The 17,466-nt window shown below is 38.1% G+C and overlaps 1 protein-coding gene across 1 annotated transcript in view; it reads right to left on the bottom strand.

Moving 5' to 3' along the window:
* The window catches only part of MYO16 (myosin XVI), a gene marked incomplete at both ends in the record, with an annotated part of 418,949 nt that overhangs the window by 169,412 nt on the left and 232,071 nt on the right, over positions 1–17,466 (bottom strand). Inside the window, one exon of the mRNA XM_082602366.1 lies at positions 6,398–6,470. Coding sequence (XP_082458492.1) covers positions 6,398–6,470 — 73 coding nt within the window. The remainder of the gene's footprint in view (positions 1–6,397; positions 6,471–17,466) is intronic.

The raw sequence follows: 17,466 nt of genomic DNA, 5'->3' as shown, positions 1-17,466 counted from the left end.
GAACTAAAAATAGAGTTGCCATATGCCACTCCTGGGCATATATCTGGAAAAGACAAAAACTCTAATTTGAAAAGATACATGCACTTAATGTTCACTGCAGCACTATTTACAATAGCCAAGACATGGAAAGAACCTAAACGTCCATTGACAGATGAATGGATAAAGAAGATGTGATATATATATATATATATATATATATATATAATGGAATCCTACTCAGCCATAAAAAAGAATGAAATAATGCCATTTGCAGCAACATGGATGGACCTAGAGATTATCATACTAAGTGAAGTAAGTCAGACAGAGAAAGACAAATATTATATGATGTCACCTACATGTGGAATCTAACAAAATAATACAAATGAACTTATTTACAAAACAGAAATAGACTCACAGACATAGAAAACAAACTTATGGTTATCAAAAGGGATAGCAGGGTGGGGGAGGGATAAATTAGGAGTTTGAGATTAACAGATACACACTACTATATATAAAATAGGTAAATAACAAGGACCTGCTGTACAGCACAGGGAACTCTACTCAATATCTTGTATTATAATAACCTAAAATGGAAAAGAATCTGAAAAAGAATATATTATATATATATATGTGTGTGTATATATATATATATATATACATATATATATCTGAATCACTTTGCTGTACACCTGAAATCAACACAACGTTGTATAAATTAACTATACTTCAATTAAAAAAAATACATGGGACTTGCCATACTAGGGATGAAAATAGCAGCCTCTTCCTCATTAAGGTTTTCCTAATCCTTCTCCCAAGATATCCAATTAGAATTGATGCTTCTCATATTTGTACCCTACCTACCTCACCATAATGTCCGTACATTTCTTAGTGCCTAGTACAGGGTCTGGAACTTGGTACATATACAAAAACTTCTTATTGAATGAATGAACCACAGAGTACCCTGATGCAGATGAGCCAGAACAAATGCATCCTTCTAGGTACCGATAAAACACATTCTTACAGAGAGCAGAGACCATAGCACTCTCAGTTTTCCTATCTGTAAAATGGAATTATCTACATCAACAGTACATGGTATGAGTTCAACCGATGGTCGTTAATATGTTCTTTGATTTATCTTTGTATCATATCTAGGATAGTGATTTCACAGCTAAGGGTTTTATGGGGCTTTTCTGAGGTTGAGGTTGACACACTATATAATCTTACTTCGTGGAACTTTAGAAGTCAAGGCATCTGGCTTTTTCCAAACCATTGAACACTTAGCCCAAGCTTGTCCTGTTCACCAGGATTTTCCAGGAAATCTCACTCTTTAGAAAAGAATTTGTAAGCAAGGAAATGTTTCAAAGCTTTTACTTTGAACAAATGTGCTCTCCTTCCAAATTCTCTGCACTCTTATAGCAAATTGTTGATAGGGAATTTTACTAAATTCCATAGCTTCAAAAGTTTCATTATATGTAGCTGCATGTTATGTGTCTAGTGGGAAACTGGGGGAAATTATTGAATATTAAATCATTAGTTTCCACTGCTTTGTTCTTTATGCCCCTTGCGAAGATCTGCAGTCTGCAGCACTTGGCATTTACAACTGTTGGGAGAGAACATATTCTAGCATTTATTAAAATAATATTTATATAATCTCAAAGTTTTCTCATTTATTTTAAATAGCACAGGAATACCTTATTTTTTTGTGCTTTGCTTTATTGTGCTTTGCAGCCACTGTGTGTTTTACAAATTAAAGGTTTGGAGTAACCCTGGGTCGAGCAAGCCTACCAGCGCCATTTTCCCAACAGCATTGCTCATCTCCTGTCTCTGTATCACGTTCTGGTAATACTTGCAATATTTCCAACTTTTATTATTATTATTATATCTGTTATGGTGATGTGTGATCAGTGATCTTTGATGTTTCTACTAAGACTTGCTGAAGGCTCAGAGGACGGTTAGCGTTTTTTAGCAATAAAGTCTTTATAATTAGGGTATGTGCATTTTTTTAGACGTAATGCTATTGCACACTTAATAGACTACAGTATAGTGTAAAAACATAATTTTCATGTTCACTGGGGGACCAAAAAATGAACATGACTAGTTTTATTGACATATTCCCTTTATTGCTGTGGTCTGGAACCGAACCTGCAAATCTCTGAGGTGTACATGTATATTATGGACAATTTTAAACATATTCAACAGTGAAGAGAATAATGTAATAAACCTCATCTGCCATCAACCAACTCCAACAATTATCAACAATTACCACCTCATGGCCTATTCTGCTTTATCCATTTCCATATTGCCCTCAAAATTAAATTCATTTGAAGCAATTCTCAGACATTGTGTCATTTAATTGGCAAATATTTTAGTATAATTCTCTAAGCTACAAGAACTTTAAAAAATGTATCCATAGTACCTTTATGTCACATAATTTCTATCAAGGATAATTTTTTAATTTTGTCAAATATCCAGATTTCACATTACATTAATTAACTCATAATTTTTTATACTTAAGCAAATCAGGATCCACATAATGTCCATACATTTAACTGATTTATATGTCTCCTAGATCTCTTTCAATCTACCAGGCACCTTGTTCTTTTACATTTTTATCCTTGCATTTTATATGTTGAAGAAATCAGGTCATTTGTCCTGTACTGTTTCTCACAGTCTGGAGTTTTCAGAGTGAATTCTTGTGGTTTAGTTTATCACGTTTCTCTGTCCTCAGTTTCTGATAATTAGTAGTTACATCAATACCTTTCATTATATTCAGGTTTTCTCCTTTCCTTCCTCCGTCTTTCCTCCCTCCCTCCCTCCCTTCCTTCCTTCCTTCTTTTCTTTCTTTCTTGACAAGAACACTTGATATGCATCTGGTATATTGTCACCCTTCTTGTAATGTTAGCTGTGATTGATACTCCTTGCATAGATTCATTACTTCTTAGGAGCTGTAGAACTGACTTGCTCTAATTCTGTCACTCATTCTTCATTTATTTGTAGTGAGACCGCATCAGGTTATATTTATACATTAACTTAGGGAGAATCAGGATCTTTGTACTATCAAGCCTTTCTAGGAATGCAGCATATCTTTCCACTTTTAACTGTAATTATGCAACCTTCAGGAGTATTTTAGCCCTCATTTAGGCTATTTACTGATTTTTGACTATGTAAATGTTTTCTCCTTTCCTCTATGTCTTCTGATAAACTATTTTAAGAACATATAAGAGTCTTTTGCCTGCTGATTTACAGCTGGCTACTTTATCAAATCCTCACATTGTGTGTAGCAATGTTTCATTCTTTCTTTTCAGCTTTCTATATATTAATAGTCTCTGGAACTAAAAGTATTTTTGCCTCTCCTTCCCACATCGTGCCCTGAATCGCTTTCACTTTTCTAACATCATTGACACTGCGATGCGTAAGGGAACTTTTGTCTTGGTTATTTTCTTTCTGATTATCAAGCATCATAAATGGAATTCCCTGGCTGTGTCAAGTTGGAGAGTTGATCAGAGAGGCTTTTCTTTTAGGGCATTAGGAGATAGGTTTATAGCGCTAGATACATAATAAAGGAAATGAGAATTCATGAGATGTAAGTATCACATGGCAGAGAGGACCTGGTAATGATGTAATTACATAACTAATCAGGGCGATTGATTCAGAGCCTCCCGAATTGTACTTTGGAACTCAGATAATTTAGCGCTCCCTCCATTGAAGCATCAAACTGCTGTTGAGTTATATATTATATTACATTTTTTACTATAAAAATTATCTTTTTGTAATATATAAATTAGTTCTGAATAGAAATGACTTATTAAAAGTCAGCGATAACAGGACTAGCATTTCCTATGAGCTGAAACAAATTCTCATTTAAAATATCACAAGCTTCCATGTAATGATTTAGAGCTATTTGGGCAAACTGAGCTTGGACATGCTGATGCTTTGGAGTGCTTCTCAGTATCTCCTCAGATTGTCCCTGTTCGTCAAATTTCTTATGGATGAATGATTGTCAAACAGTACACATTTATTCCTGAGCAAGAAAAGCCCCTAGCAAATCCACTAAAGGTTTTTTCCTTATGAGTTTACTCTTTAAATTTCAGTTGAAATGGATTTGTTAAGCTCGTATTATATACACAATGCGGTACCACACACAACTGCAGCCCTGTGGGCGTGGACATTCTACTGAATAGCCGATAGGTCAATAAGCTCGAAACAGAAGAGAACAGATGCTTATAAAGGCACTAATATTCTTCTGGGTTAGATTCTGAATATAATATTGACCTGCTAATCATTCTGTTGCAAGTTTTCAGTGGAATAAGAAATGAGGAAGTGCACCATTCTATTAGCAACTCGAGAATCTAGAATGTATCATTCAAACCAATGACCTTTAAAAAGCTCACAGGCAAATTTAGGAATTTGCTAAATACCCTGTAAGATGAGATTTGGACTAACCACAAAGAAAATAATTTTATCCTTCTAAATGGTTCCTGGGTATATTGCGCCCAATAATTTAGCAAACCTGCTAAACGTGCGTGACAAACCTGCCAAGCAAACTAAAGGTACATCTTTAAAAATATTTATTGTTTTTGTAATCAAGGTCTAAAAATTGGTCTTGAGCTTTTACCCATAAGTACCTAAAACTAGCTCTTAGTATTTAACAGAGACTTGTTCTTTAGATTTGAAAAATCTAAAATCTAAAATGCCATTCTTTGTTAATAAAAATCTCAGGCCATGAATATATTCTAAAATATATAATTAAAATATTTAACAGCAAGAAAGAATGATAAGGGGTATATGTAATTATAGTAAATAAGTACGTTTTAATCAGGAGATAACATAAATGTTTTGCACATTTCAGCTGCCGGCACAGACTTGATAGATACTGAGTCTGGGTTTGGAGCAGGAGGCTGGGAGCCCAGCCCTTGCAGACACCTTCCCACTTGTGACTTCTGCATGTCACTTAACCAGGAGATGAAGAAAACGTGAGTCTCACTAGAGACCCGAGCCTGCATGTTTTCTAAGGCAAAAATGTAAGGAATCAATAAGACTGCCAGACGACATTCAAACACTTGCACTGAGAAATCCGTCACCAGAAGCAGCCTGCAGACCTATGTTTCTTGCTGGACATCCTTCTCGTGACTCTTTTAACTGCGCTCTTCCTATGTTCATCACTATTTTTCTTAATAATAAGCAATAAATAAATAGAACCACAAAGTCCTCCCTTTTCCATTAATCCGTGGACACAGAATCACGAAGGGAGAAGAAACCTCTGGTCTCATTGTTCTTATTTTAGGCGAGACTTCCTGTAAAGTTTTGTAGAGAAATGATTCACGATGATTCACCCTAGATTAAGTGAGTCGGCATGATTAAGATCTACTCAGAGGACCCTGAACCACTTTTTTAGGGAAAAAAAGGCCAAATCTGAAAAGGTTTTCAGGTGTTCCCATTGACGGCAGCGAAGGTAGCTACCCACCATTTCTTACATGTGTACAGTGAGCTGGAAAATGACACCAGAACCTCTATGACAGTCTTCTTGTTCACTCTCACAGCTCCGTAGGTCTATTACCATCTTGAGTTTACAGATAAGGAACCAAAGCTTATTATAGATTCTTCATCTTGGCCAGGACATCTCTGCTAGTACAAGTTGCAGAACTGGGTTTCAACCTCATCCTATTTAATTCCTTACCCAGCGCCAGTAACCACTCTCAACACTGCACACTTGAAATTCTTCACGTAATTTAATGCAGCATGGTTTTCTCTCTTCCCACCTGTACCACCTTACAGGTTTAGTTTTCCTTCTCTGCTAAAGCAACTTTTATTTCTACCCTTAACACTTAATTTTTAGATATACTTAATTCGATTAAACTATTCGTACTATACTATTAAGATACCTAAATAATATAGTGCTTTTACAAGTGCCCTAAATTGTAAATAGATTAAAAATAATCAACACCTCTGTAATGTATGTTTATGAGTTGGCCATAGCCATAGGCACACATGTCACATAAAGTTGAAACTACAAATAAGAGCATTTAGCATCAGAAAGTATTTCCATCCTGATTTTTGGCTGGAGTTTCTAAAGACCTTCAGACTGATTTCAAATAGAGACACCCTCCGAGTCTCTGACCCTGCTGAAATGGCATTTCCATAAGCACAACTCTGGTTTCACCTAATGCCGTCTTTTAAAATAAGTGCCTCTGTTTAAAAAAAAAAAAAAAAAGGATTATGCCGGTTTACAAGACCACATAAAAATGACGACTAAGTCAACAAACCAGGAATATTAATTTAAATCAGAGTACTTATTTCCTTATTTTAATTACATATTCCCAACAAATAGTGCAAATAGTCTTCACTGAATTAAAAAGAGATACCTTATTAGTTGAAAAAAACATTCAAGTTAACAAAATTTCAAAAGAAACTCACTTACTTGTTCAAACTCATTCTTTTGAAATTCTTCAAAACCAAAGATGTCCAATATTCCAATATCCCATGTCTGCGAACTGAAATGGAAGAGGACACAGTGAACAGGCATCCTTAACACTTCCCATTGCTACTTTAGGATGGAGAAATACAGCCACGTAGCGTGTCACTGACAACTTGAAGTAAAAACACAAATGATTATCTTCATCTGGTGGAAAACTGAAAATTAGGAAGAAAAAGTGTTCTTTTAATGCTTTGATTCAAACACAAACTCATTAACAAAAATGAATTGATTTCTAAGTATAAAATGTAATGATATATGGGTAGTTTAATATTTACTTCTCTGAAAGTCTCTGTGTCTGTCTCCTTCAAATAGACCTGCTTTCTCTGAAGGAATTTGGACCGACCTGTTAGGTGGGTCTCACCAGCAGTAAATCAAGCAATTTCTCCATTACACATAAGTACAAGTCAAGTCACAATTAAGCCATGTGCATGTATTTTGATAGTTCAGTTTGAGCCACTCCAAAAATTATGATTTTCCTAAAGGAGTCCCTATAAATAAAGAACAATGAAGATCATGAAACTTGGGTGCAAAATGGAAAGAAATCTAAGTAACGACTTCTCTCTTCCACGGAAACTGTCGCTCTTGGAATTTGCTACAGTCTTGGATGGTCAAATCACAGATGTCGGAACACACACAGTAAGTGAGGAAAGGAGGAATGAAACCTCACGTGACCCGGGAACCCTGACAACCTGGATTCTGTGGGGATATGGGAGCAGCACGGGTGTGTGTGCACGAGGTGCTTCTTGCAAAGAAAGCCCCAGATGATTCTGGAACGCTGGTCACCCCACCCCTCCCATGTCTCTGGTCTAGCGTATCATCAGGAGGACTGCTGTCTGCATTTTCTGCCAGTGGAAGTGATGATTCCTCATCACAATGGTGCTCACTGTTTCATTACCAGTCTCCCTGCTGGTGCAGATGTTTTGCTGTTGTTTCCACTCAATTTGATGTATCCAAACTGCAGACCCCCTTGGCCACCAAATCCCTTTTTGTACCTATATTGTGTTTTCACAATCAGGATGTAATCACAATACTTTAGGGGCTATAATTTGTCACTTACATGGCCACTTTTTTTCTCTAAAAAAAGGCAAACTAATGATTCTGTGATATCCTTTCTCTAAGATTATTTGTTGTAGATGGTACAAAATATGAGCTTCATAAGTAGGAAAGAGAGCATTTTAAAAGCCCTTCATATAAACGTTACATGGCAAAGAGTATAAGTCAGTGAGGGGAGAAAAGAATCATTCATTGGATGTCTCTAGGTAATTGATTCAGTATTTTAGAAGAAAAAAATAAAGTTAGCTTTGTATCTCACCCTGTGTGCTGAAATAAACTCTACATGGATTAGAGAGCCAAATGTTAGAACCAGAAACTGTAAACATGTACAGGAAAACAAATGTGATCATTTTTTTCTGCTTTCGGTTCTGGGAAACGTCAAGAGAAAATATTCAAAAACATGATTATGCAAAGACTAAATTCTTTTGCAGGATAAACTGTAAAAATAAAATTAAGTTCTGTTAGAGGTAAGTATTATTTAAAAATGCATTGTCTCCTTCATTTTCATAGATTTTTCTCAATCTACTAGACTACGTGTCCAGTCATACATCATCTTCCATCCATCCACGCCTCTTCCCATCCCACCACCTTTATAATGTGCACAAAAAGACATCGGGAATGATGTTCACTCAGTGGGAACCATGGTGCTTGAGGGTTAGGCTGACTTGTTGTTTTGTTGTGTGCGTGTGTGTGTTTTCCATGTAATGAGCTGCATCGTTTCACTTGGAGGAGCCTAGTGATGAAGCCTGTCAAGTTCTGGAGTTGTTCCGTCTTGGTAGGAATCCTGATTCAAACACTTCTTAGTTGGATAACTTTGGGCAAGTTACTTAAATTTTCTGAGCTGCAGTTTCATCATTTATAAAACTAAGATAACAAGTCACATTTATCCACCTAGATATTTGCTACAATTAGAAGTGATGTAAAGAAAGTTCTAGGGTAATAGCTGGTACACAGTGTGTCTCCAATCACTGAAAGTTGCTTTTAAAAATAGTTGTTTAAACTTGCTATAGAAATAAAGAGGGTGGCTAAGAGTAGAAATATAAATGGCTAATAGGCATATTAAAATGTCAACCTCATGAAAATTGCAAAAGAAATAAACTTTAAAAAATTATGATGAGAAAGATATCCCCATACACTTTTGTTGGCAGTTGAAATTGGTAGAGCCTTCTTAAAAAAAAATATGCTTATGTGGCACAAAGCTTTGAAGTATTCATATCATTTGCACCAGGACTTCCATAAGCAGGAACCTATACTAAGGCAATTATCAGAAATGCAATTAAAGACATGAATAACGATGTTCATTTTTATCTTAATTATAGTAAAACAACAAAAAGAAATAACAAATACCCTACACTAAAGACACAATTAATTACACAGCATCCATCCTAGGACGGATTAATTTAGAGAAACTGTCACGTTAATAGAAATCAATATATAAAGTCTGTATAAATAACCCCAATTACACATCCAGAAGACCTAGACAGAAGTACAGTCAGCCCGAGAAGAAGACCTGGAAATGTCTCGAATGGTAGACCTAGCGGTGATTTATTAATTTTTAAAATGTTCTAGAGTGGGTATTAGAGCACTCTCCATCTTCAGCCTTTATTTAAAACACACATGACTAAACACATGTTGGGCATTTTCTGAGTTGGTGGAGGAAGGACAACCCTAACCTTCAGGGCAGAAAGAGGAAAGTGGAGCCCCGCTGAGACGGTGGAGACAAGTGTCTGGTTTTCCAGGGACGGGAGGTGCAGCAGGGACCCCAGGAGTCTGGAGGGAGCAGGGGGGTTTCCTGAAGGCCACGTGCTGGTCCAAAGCATGGATGCTCCTGCCAGCATGTACCAGGACCTCCCTCTCAGGCCCTCAGACCCAGTTCCCCTGCCTGGTTCCCAGCTGCCTTGGCAGCAGAGGTCCTGTAGTGACAGCCCACAGCATCGATAGAGGTCAGGGGTAAGGAGAAGAGCTACGGGTGGCAGGACCTCATGACATATGTCCTTCCCTTTCTCATAAGGATTGTGGCTTCGTGTGGACCAGCAGAGGATGCTGAGGCTAGCCAGCTGTATGCGGGTGAGTAAAATGTTGAAAGATTCTGGTTTAGGTTGGGGACGGTAAATTAATTAGGAATTTAGAGTAGCATATATTTGGTTGAAAGAACACTCCTTTTAAATGATTTTTTCACATTTCATACACACTGGATTCCAAACTATATTTGGTTACAAAATAAAAATTAAAAAGGAAAAGATGGGAAGAAAGGAGAAAACATTGTCAGGAAAAAATTGAATGCAGGTTTAATGCATTTTAACGATTATTTTTGCAACTACTGACAGACATAAGGTGTTCATTTTTTTCAAAAATCTATTTCATCTTTTATGATTGAGTGAAATATGTGACTGTTATGGCAATAGCAGCCTTGGCAGGAGGGTTCTAAGAACCTGTAGCCAGCAAAATGCCCATTCTGTCATTTCTCTTATTGATATCTTGACTCATATTACACAGGCATTTAACTCAACATCCAATTTCTAGGACGGAGGAGCAGACAGAGGTCATCAGATGACCCGGGATTCAATCCATTAGGCAAAATTAACATATTAATAAGATGATCTGTTTTAGTTCAAATTCTGCCTTAGAATTCTCCTGAGGGCTTTCCTGATGGTTAACAAAACTCTAAGCCACGTTAACTCATTAGTAAAATACACCACCTTCTATATCAGACAAAATGTTAAATGCCAAGGCATCTGTCTCATTTTGATTTGCCTTCCAGGTTTGTGGGTATGAGAAAGGGGAAAGTCTGAATCAAAGAGACTGTCCACTTTGGAACATGGATGAACTAATTTTATTTGGACAGAGAGGTCCGGGGATTTGTACACATCAGGTTTTGTCCTCGATCATCCCCAGGCAAGGAGATGAACTAAGTAACTAAAAGCCAGTATAGGGAAGAGCTGAATCTTTTTTGGCACAAAACCCTCAGATGGAGCCAGAGCTGAATCAGCCTCTTTGGCTGATCATTGACGGGTCAGACTCCAGATGGGGTAAGAGCGAAATATAAAAGCATTCCAGACTTGAGCAATCTGGCTGTCCAGACACACTGCCCTGGGGACCAGATGGCCTTGCACAGAGGTTAGTGGTGCAACGTCCCTGGAGAAGTCGGGCTATGCTATGGCGTTTGCAAGCTCTACTACCAATACGCTGAAGAATTTGGTTAAAATAAGCTTTGTTTGTAATCGGCAAAGCGCACTCATCGTGGTGGCTACGTCTGCCCAATCCATAGCTTATCTGACTCTGCAAGGGTCTTCTGTAGTCTTAGAGGAACTTGGGATGGAGATGTGGCTCCAGGATTGCGTATTTTCAGAAGTTCCTGCCTTTTATTCTTTGATGGAAGAAAGTACCTGAGACTTACCATTTTCTGAAAACACCTCAGAAATTAGGGAAGAAGTCTGCAGTTGCTGACAAGTTTCATTAGAAGCTGGGTGACAGGTGGGGCTAGTGGTTAACAAAGCAGCCCTCTGCATCCATCTATCCTGTGGCATCATGCACACCAACGTTGTTCTTAAACCCGTCCTTCTTTGTATTTTTCCCCCCACTGGAAATACAAGTTAGGAAGTTAAAAACTGGAGACCCCTTGAAGTGAAAACTGTAGCTAATTAGCCCGGATGTGCACAGAAATCCTGGCATGAGGGTGAAAACCAGAACTAATGTTTTATTGATGCAGTATCATATAAAGCCACTTCCAATTTTTGGTCTTATAAACAAAGCTAGTTCTGACCTACAGAGAAACCAGGAAGGGAGCCCTTTCTAGGGGTAGTAAGAGCACAAATAATAAAAAAAAATCACTTAAACCCTTCCTATCAGTGAAAGCTACAACTCACAGCTGAAAAGCACCAATATTTAGTACTTTTAACAAACCTATGTCCTTATTCACTACCAGCTGCTTTTAAAACAGTGATACACACACACACACACACACACATATGTATTTTTAACAAAAGCATCTTTAGAAACAAAAATAACCTACCACATAATTTACTTCTTTCAAACCACAAATGATATTTAGTTTATATGAACTCTTACCTTCCTAGTCTGAAATAACCCTCATTTGAGAACAATGCAGACCATTTCACTAATTTATGACATCATTGCTCCTCCTAAGTATTCTGCGGTTATTAGAAGCAATAGTTATGAAGATTAGATAGAAATATGGATAAATAGTTACCACAATGAAAAAATCCAGATGCAAAACTGTATGTATGGGATGTGGAGCAACTGGAACCCTCTCATGTTGCTGGTCGCAGCTTAAATCTGAAATTTGGAACATGGTTTGACCTCGTCTACTAAAGCTTAATGCACATCTACTGAATGACCTAGAAATCCCACTCCGGGTGGGTATCCAGGGCAATGAGTGCCTGTCCCCTAGAAGTCATGCGTGGGAACATTCATGGCTTCTTATCTACAGAGCCCAAAACTGGAGACAACCAAAGTGCCCATCAGTAATTGAATACGGAACTAACTAGTGGTATGTCCATGCACGTTTTTACAAAAGAACACTACTTGGAAGTAGAATAAGGTTGGGTTACTGCTGCACTCAACGTTGTAGATGCATCTCACATAAGTAACATTCAGCAAAGGAAGCCAGACGTAAACCAGTGGGCAGAGGAAGAGTCCACATCTCGCTCTGTGGTGGGGGTGATGTGCCAGGTTGCATATGTAAAATCTGCTGAACTCTACAGAATCCGTGCACTTCTGCCTTGTTAGCCCTCAATAAAACAGTAAGAAAATGGTATTCTTACTAGGATCACAACTATGCACAGGGACAGAGAGATCTGGGGTTGAATATTTGTTAAATGAGAAGCACTCACATGCATGCTTACTTTGGTATTGCCCCGTCCGCCATGATGTTAGAATAGTGACGCTTCCTATGGTTGGCCTTGGCTCCTACAAGAGGCTCAAGCTTCATTTATCAATATAAAGACTTGAGTAGGAAACAAAATTACAAGCAAGATGTTTGAGTGACCCTGAGGTTGAGATGGAAATACATTCTTCTAGCAGTTGAATATAATCACAGCAGTGTTTATGCGGCTATTGTTTCCATTTGTGTCTGAGATTTGTATCTAACCTCCTCCCATGTCTGCTGACTCTTTGAAAGCAGAGTTGTATTTCTTGCGGATGCCTTCAGATTAGTGCCCTTAGTCCCTCCAACAAAAATAAAGAGAAGTAAGTTCTTGTGTTCAACCAATTCTCTGGATAAGTGAGTCAGAGAGAAGCTAGAGGGAGGTTCCGTGTTACTGATGTATGTAGGTGGAAGGAGGGGTGATGCATTTCCTTCAGGGACACATCAACCAAAGAAGCACACCATGCCTGAAAGGTTTTCAAAGAAGAAAAACAAAGCAACGACGAGAAATCAACTCAGCTGTAGGTTACTTGTGCAGTATCCTTGCTGTTTCAAAGTCAGGGACCAACCATATTCTATATGCCAAACAATAACAAGCGGTGTTACATCCATATGCGTCTAACCTAGGATCCTGTATCATCGCTTTTGAACGACCTTTTGTAAATTGTCAACTGTCAAAATAAAAACCTATACGAAGATGCAGGAATTCTGTAGCTTATTTGTCTTTCCCAGGAAATGTATATTTCAGTCTCATATCAGGCAGATATGTGTCCTTTCCTTTTGGTCTGTGTCAGTTCGTAGATGACTGCAAGATGAAATACAACAGCAGGATTCAGAACTCAGATCAGGTTGACCCCGAGTGTTTGGGAGATCCATGCCACCTGATCCAAAGGATCCATGTCCATCAAATAGAGGACAGGCTTGAAAGAAGAATGAATTCTGAAGGTGTATTTGAAGGTCATGTTTTGGCTTTAGACAAGCCCGAGGTTCACAGGGGAGATTGTGAGTCAAGGTATATGGCCAAGGTCAGACAGGGGATGCTCTGGATAGACGCAGGGAAACTCAAAAGGTATAAAACCCAATTGGGTGGGTCTGGTTTTGAAGGCAGAGTAAAGGAAGGATTCCATAGGGGTGGGTAATCCAGGTAGGTTGGGTGGGAGTGGTTTTCAGAATGCCATCAAAGTAATTCATCTGCAGTTTCTGTGATCTTTAAAGAAAAGGGGTGAGTACTAATTATGGGGAGGGGAGTGCCCCCTACGTGTGAATGCCCTATGTGAACGGGTGGACAAGTGCTAGCAGGCACAAGCTATTCTGTAGAGAAAGCCAGCCATGCATTGCCACAAATACTTGTGGATGAGGCCTGCAGCACAGGCAAAGGGCTTGACCCTCCCTGGAGTTCTTGACCTTCTCTGGAGCTTGGTCTTGTTAGGCTAGAGCCACTGGAAGAGGTGAACTAATCCAGGCATGGTTGTGAGAACTTGCAGGTGTGATCTGACCTGCAACCTTTAAATTTCACCTATTAATAGTGATACTACCAGTTCTACTAAGACTCAAGGATCCATTGGATCTGATGCATTTTAGCATAACTTGTGTTGGATGGGGCTGACTCAGAGCTCACCCCCTGGTATAAAGCAGTGAGCCACCAGGTATTTGGATGTGACTGACATCTTCCAAAATACCCTAACCAGGAGTCATAGACTCACGGGTCCTGAAAGCAAAACCAAGCCAGAGAGATAACCCAAGGCTCCATTTGTAGGTAACTGAAATGTGATTATCACAGTTTCAGAGACTGAGAAAATTAATATTCACAAGACATAAATGTCTTACTAACAATTTCATTAATGTTGTGTCAGGCTCAGAATAGAAATCCAGATCTCTTGATTTCTATCACCCTTTTAAAAAATTAAAACCCAGCTAAAAGATAAAGTTGCTGTATTAATAAATGAGCTACCATGTACTTGAACATACATACACATACACAAAACATGAGATCTACATAACATTTCAACCCACTAGTTGTAAACTATAGTAAAAAGCGCTGTTTCATTTTTCACTTATCATGCTTTTCTTTTTTTTCACCAGCTTCACTAAGATTTAATTACATACAATATTGTGTCAATTTAAGGTATACACCCTGCTGATTTGCTACACAACTGCAAAATTATCATGCTTTTCTTAATAGGGTTCCTTTTCTCCCTTCATAATAATTCTCTTTGAATACACTGCCCTCCTCCCCTTTTTATGAGGTTTCTGCTATTTAAGATTTTAAGGAGCACTTCAGGATACCTTTGCAATTTAATAGTAAGGTTTGAAAATCATAAATTCTTATTACCCAAAGGTTTGTGACTTTACTGCCCCCCAGAAGATGATGGAGAGAGAGTGTGAAAGTACTGGGGTGGGAGATCATCTCAGAATCCCTCCAACCACCTATGAAATGGACACCTGTCTTTCCAGCAATCACCTTCAAGTATATGTGCTCACAACTTGTGGCTCAAAGTTAAATTAATGAGATAGTGACTTGTAGCAAGTGGATATTGCTGGGTAACCAGCCACCCCAAAACTCAGTGCCCAAAAACATGAAGTACTTATGATGGTTCTAAGTCCTTTTGTCAGTGTGGGTGGCCTGGCGGGGGGGTTGGCAGGTCCAGGATAACCTCCTCCGCTAAATGCCTTGGGGTTGGCCGGCTGTTGGCTGGCTAGCAGTGCCTCTCACTATCTGCAGGAGAGCCCGGGCTGATGCGCCAGTGGCAATGACTGGGATCTTAGACTAGTGCAAGGCCTTAGAGCTGGCACATCATCATTTTTGCTGTATTCTCTCAGCTACAGCAAGTCACAAGAGCAGCTCAAATTCGAAGGAAGTGAAAACAGACCTAAACTCTTGATAAGAGAAGCGTCAAAGCTATATTGGACAGGGCATGGATGCAGAGAATAAGCAGTTGGGGCCATTTTTGCCACCTACCAACACTTCTTCACTTGAGAGTGGCTTTTAACTACTTTATTTATTAGCTCACTCACCTTTTGAATGGATAGGTACTGAGCACCTACTTTTGCAAAGCACTCTGCCGGGTGCTAGAGACACAGATACAAAGAACAGAGGACAATCATATCCTCAGGGACATGTCGATATATAGATATGTTAAACTTTAAATAATAATTTTTTTGGGAAATAAAGAAACCATTAAAAATTTTTAAAGGTAGCTTTAAAACTATGCTTTTTAAAATCATCTTCTGACCGTTTCAATGTGGGAGACATTTTTGGAAAAACTCAGGTTTCAAGTCTGACATAGTGGGGTTCATACTCCAAATCTACCACCTCTTCCTAGCTGTGTGACTTAGGCCAATTACTCAACCTCTCTGAACTCCGGTTTCCTTATCTGAAGAGGGGAGACAATAATTCCTTCCTCATGCTAATGTCAATATTAAATGTAATAATCTCCAGCTCAAAGCCCGGCTCACTTACAGGTAACATCCAGTAAACAATAACCACAATAAATGCACCTTCCCCACTTCTCCCATCTGCTTGGAAAATGTATGTTTAATAAGACTGTACATGAAGAGAGAAAAGTTAAGAGCATGCAGCTGACAAAAACTAAAAATGTCCTTTCGTTGAAAAGCCCATCCTTCTCAATGAGAAAATTATATTAGGAAAAGGCAAACAATATTTAAATTGTGCGACTGACATTTCCTTCCTGGTGTTTTCTTCAGGGAGCGGCAGGGTCACCAAGACCCAGAATGGGACACCCTGCTCTCATCTCTGAGCTGCATGGTGGCGTTATTTATTTTGGCAGAACTGCCACTACACTCAAATGACAGGCACAGAGGAGCATAATAAATACAGATTTGGTTAACTCTATCCAGCAGGGCAGGGTATCAGGGGGTTGAAAAGAGGCCAAATGCATTTCCCCAGTGAGAAATGAAACAAGAGCGTGGGCACAGCCAGCAATGCAATGAATTTTATCCTTTGTATAAAATATACAAGCTTTAGCCTCTGCACTCTTGGCTCAAGAAAGAGCTAGAGAAGAATGCTCGCGGGTTTGTATTAGCCTTATAAATCACTGAATTTCTTACATACTATACTGAATCTATTTGACTCTCAAATAATATTTGCAAATTACATAATAGCCATTATCAAAAAGGAAAAACACTACTGTTTGATACTAAAAATGCCATATTCTCATAGATCTGAAAGAAATCTCGTTTTTTCCTCCCATCACCTAAAAACATGCACTTAAGGGAAAAATACGTAGCTCTTCATTGGTTCAATAAGCTGCACTATTCTTGAAACAATTTATCACATTATCATGATTAATATTTATATTTAACCATTATTGTGTCCATAGTACATGGTAATTTTTATAATAAGGGTGGTAAATTTTTAACCATCATTTTGTATTTATTATGTAATATTTAATTTTTGAGTAATATAATATACATGCTACTTTGGTAAACCTCTCATATTTTTTATTTCTCTGGATCCTTCTATTTGAAAAAAAAATATCTCACAAAAAAATGAAAAGCAAATGTGCAATTATAGAGAAAAGGTTCTTAGCTCTTTAGGAAATCATTACACATATGGGTGTTTTGGTAACGAAATGAAGCAGAAGGAGAATTATTTAGAAAGCAGGTTTTGTCTTAGATATTTTGCTAAATTGTGTAGTTTTGGTTGTCATGACAATAAGCACCATGATTTAAACGTCTATGCAGAAATAGAAGTCACTCGTACCATATTCTTAAGAATCAAAGAAATATCATTATTTAATGGGAAAAAGTTCCCCAATTTGGATGAAGGAGGGAAAAACATGGTGTGCAAAATTTATTTTTCTGACAAACTGCTTGTTATTTCATCTCTGAAACAAAAATCAAGACAAAATATTTAGAACTAAACAAACGAAGGAAGTGCTACATATAAATCACCTGGAAGGCACTAAGAGGTACTCAGGAGATACTTTATAGGCTGGGGGTCAACATAATCATCAGAAAGTATGAAACAAACTTTCCAGTCAGGAAGTCAGAAAAAAAAAAGGAGAAAATTTCAAAGAAAGTCAAAATAGGGTATCCTAAAACTGTAGAGCTT

Source organism: Mesoplodon mirus (assembly GCF_964341445.2).
Source record: "Mesoplodon mirus genome assembly, chromosome: 17".
In the NCBI taxonomy this organism is placed as follows: domain Eukaryota; kingdom Metazoa; phylum Chordata; class Mammalia; order Artiodactyla; family Ziphiidae; genus Mesoplodon; species Mesoplodon mirus.
The sequence above is the reverse complement of the archived record's forward strand: the minus strand, read 5'-3'. Positions and strand labels throughout refer to the sequence as shown.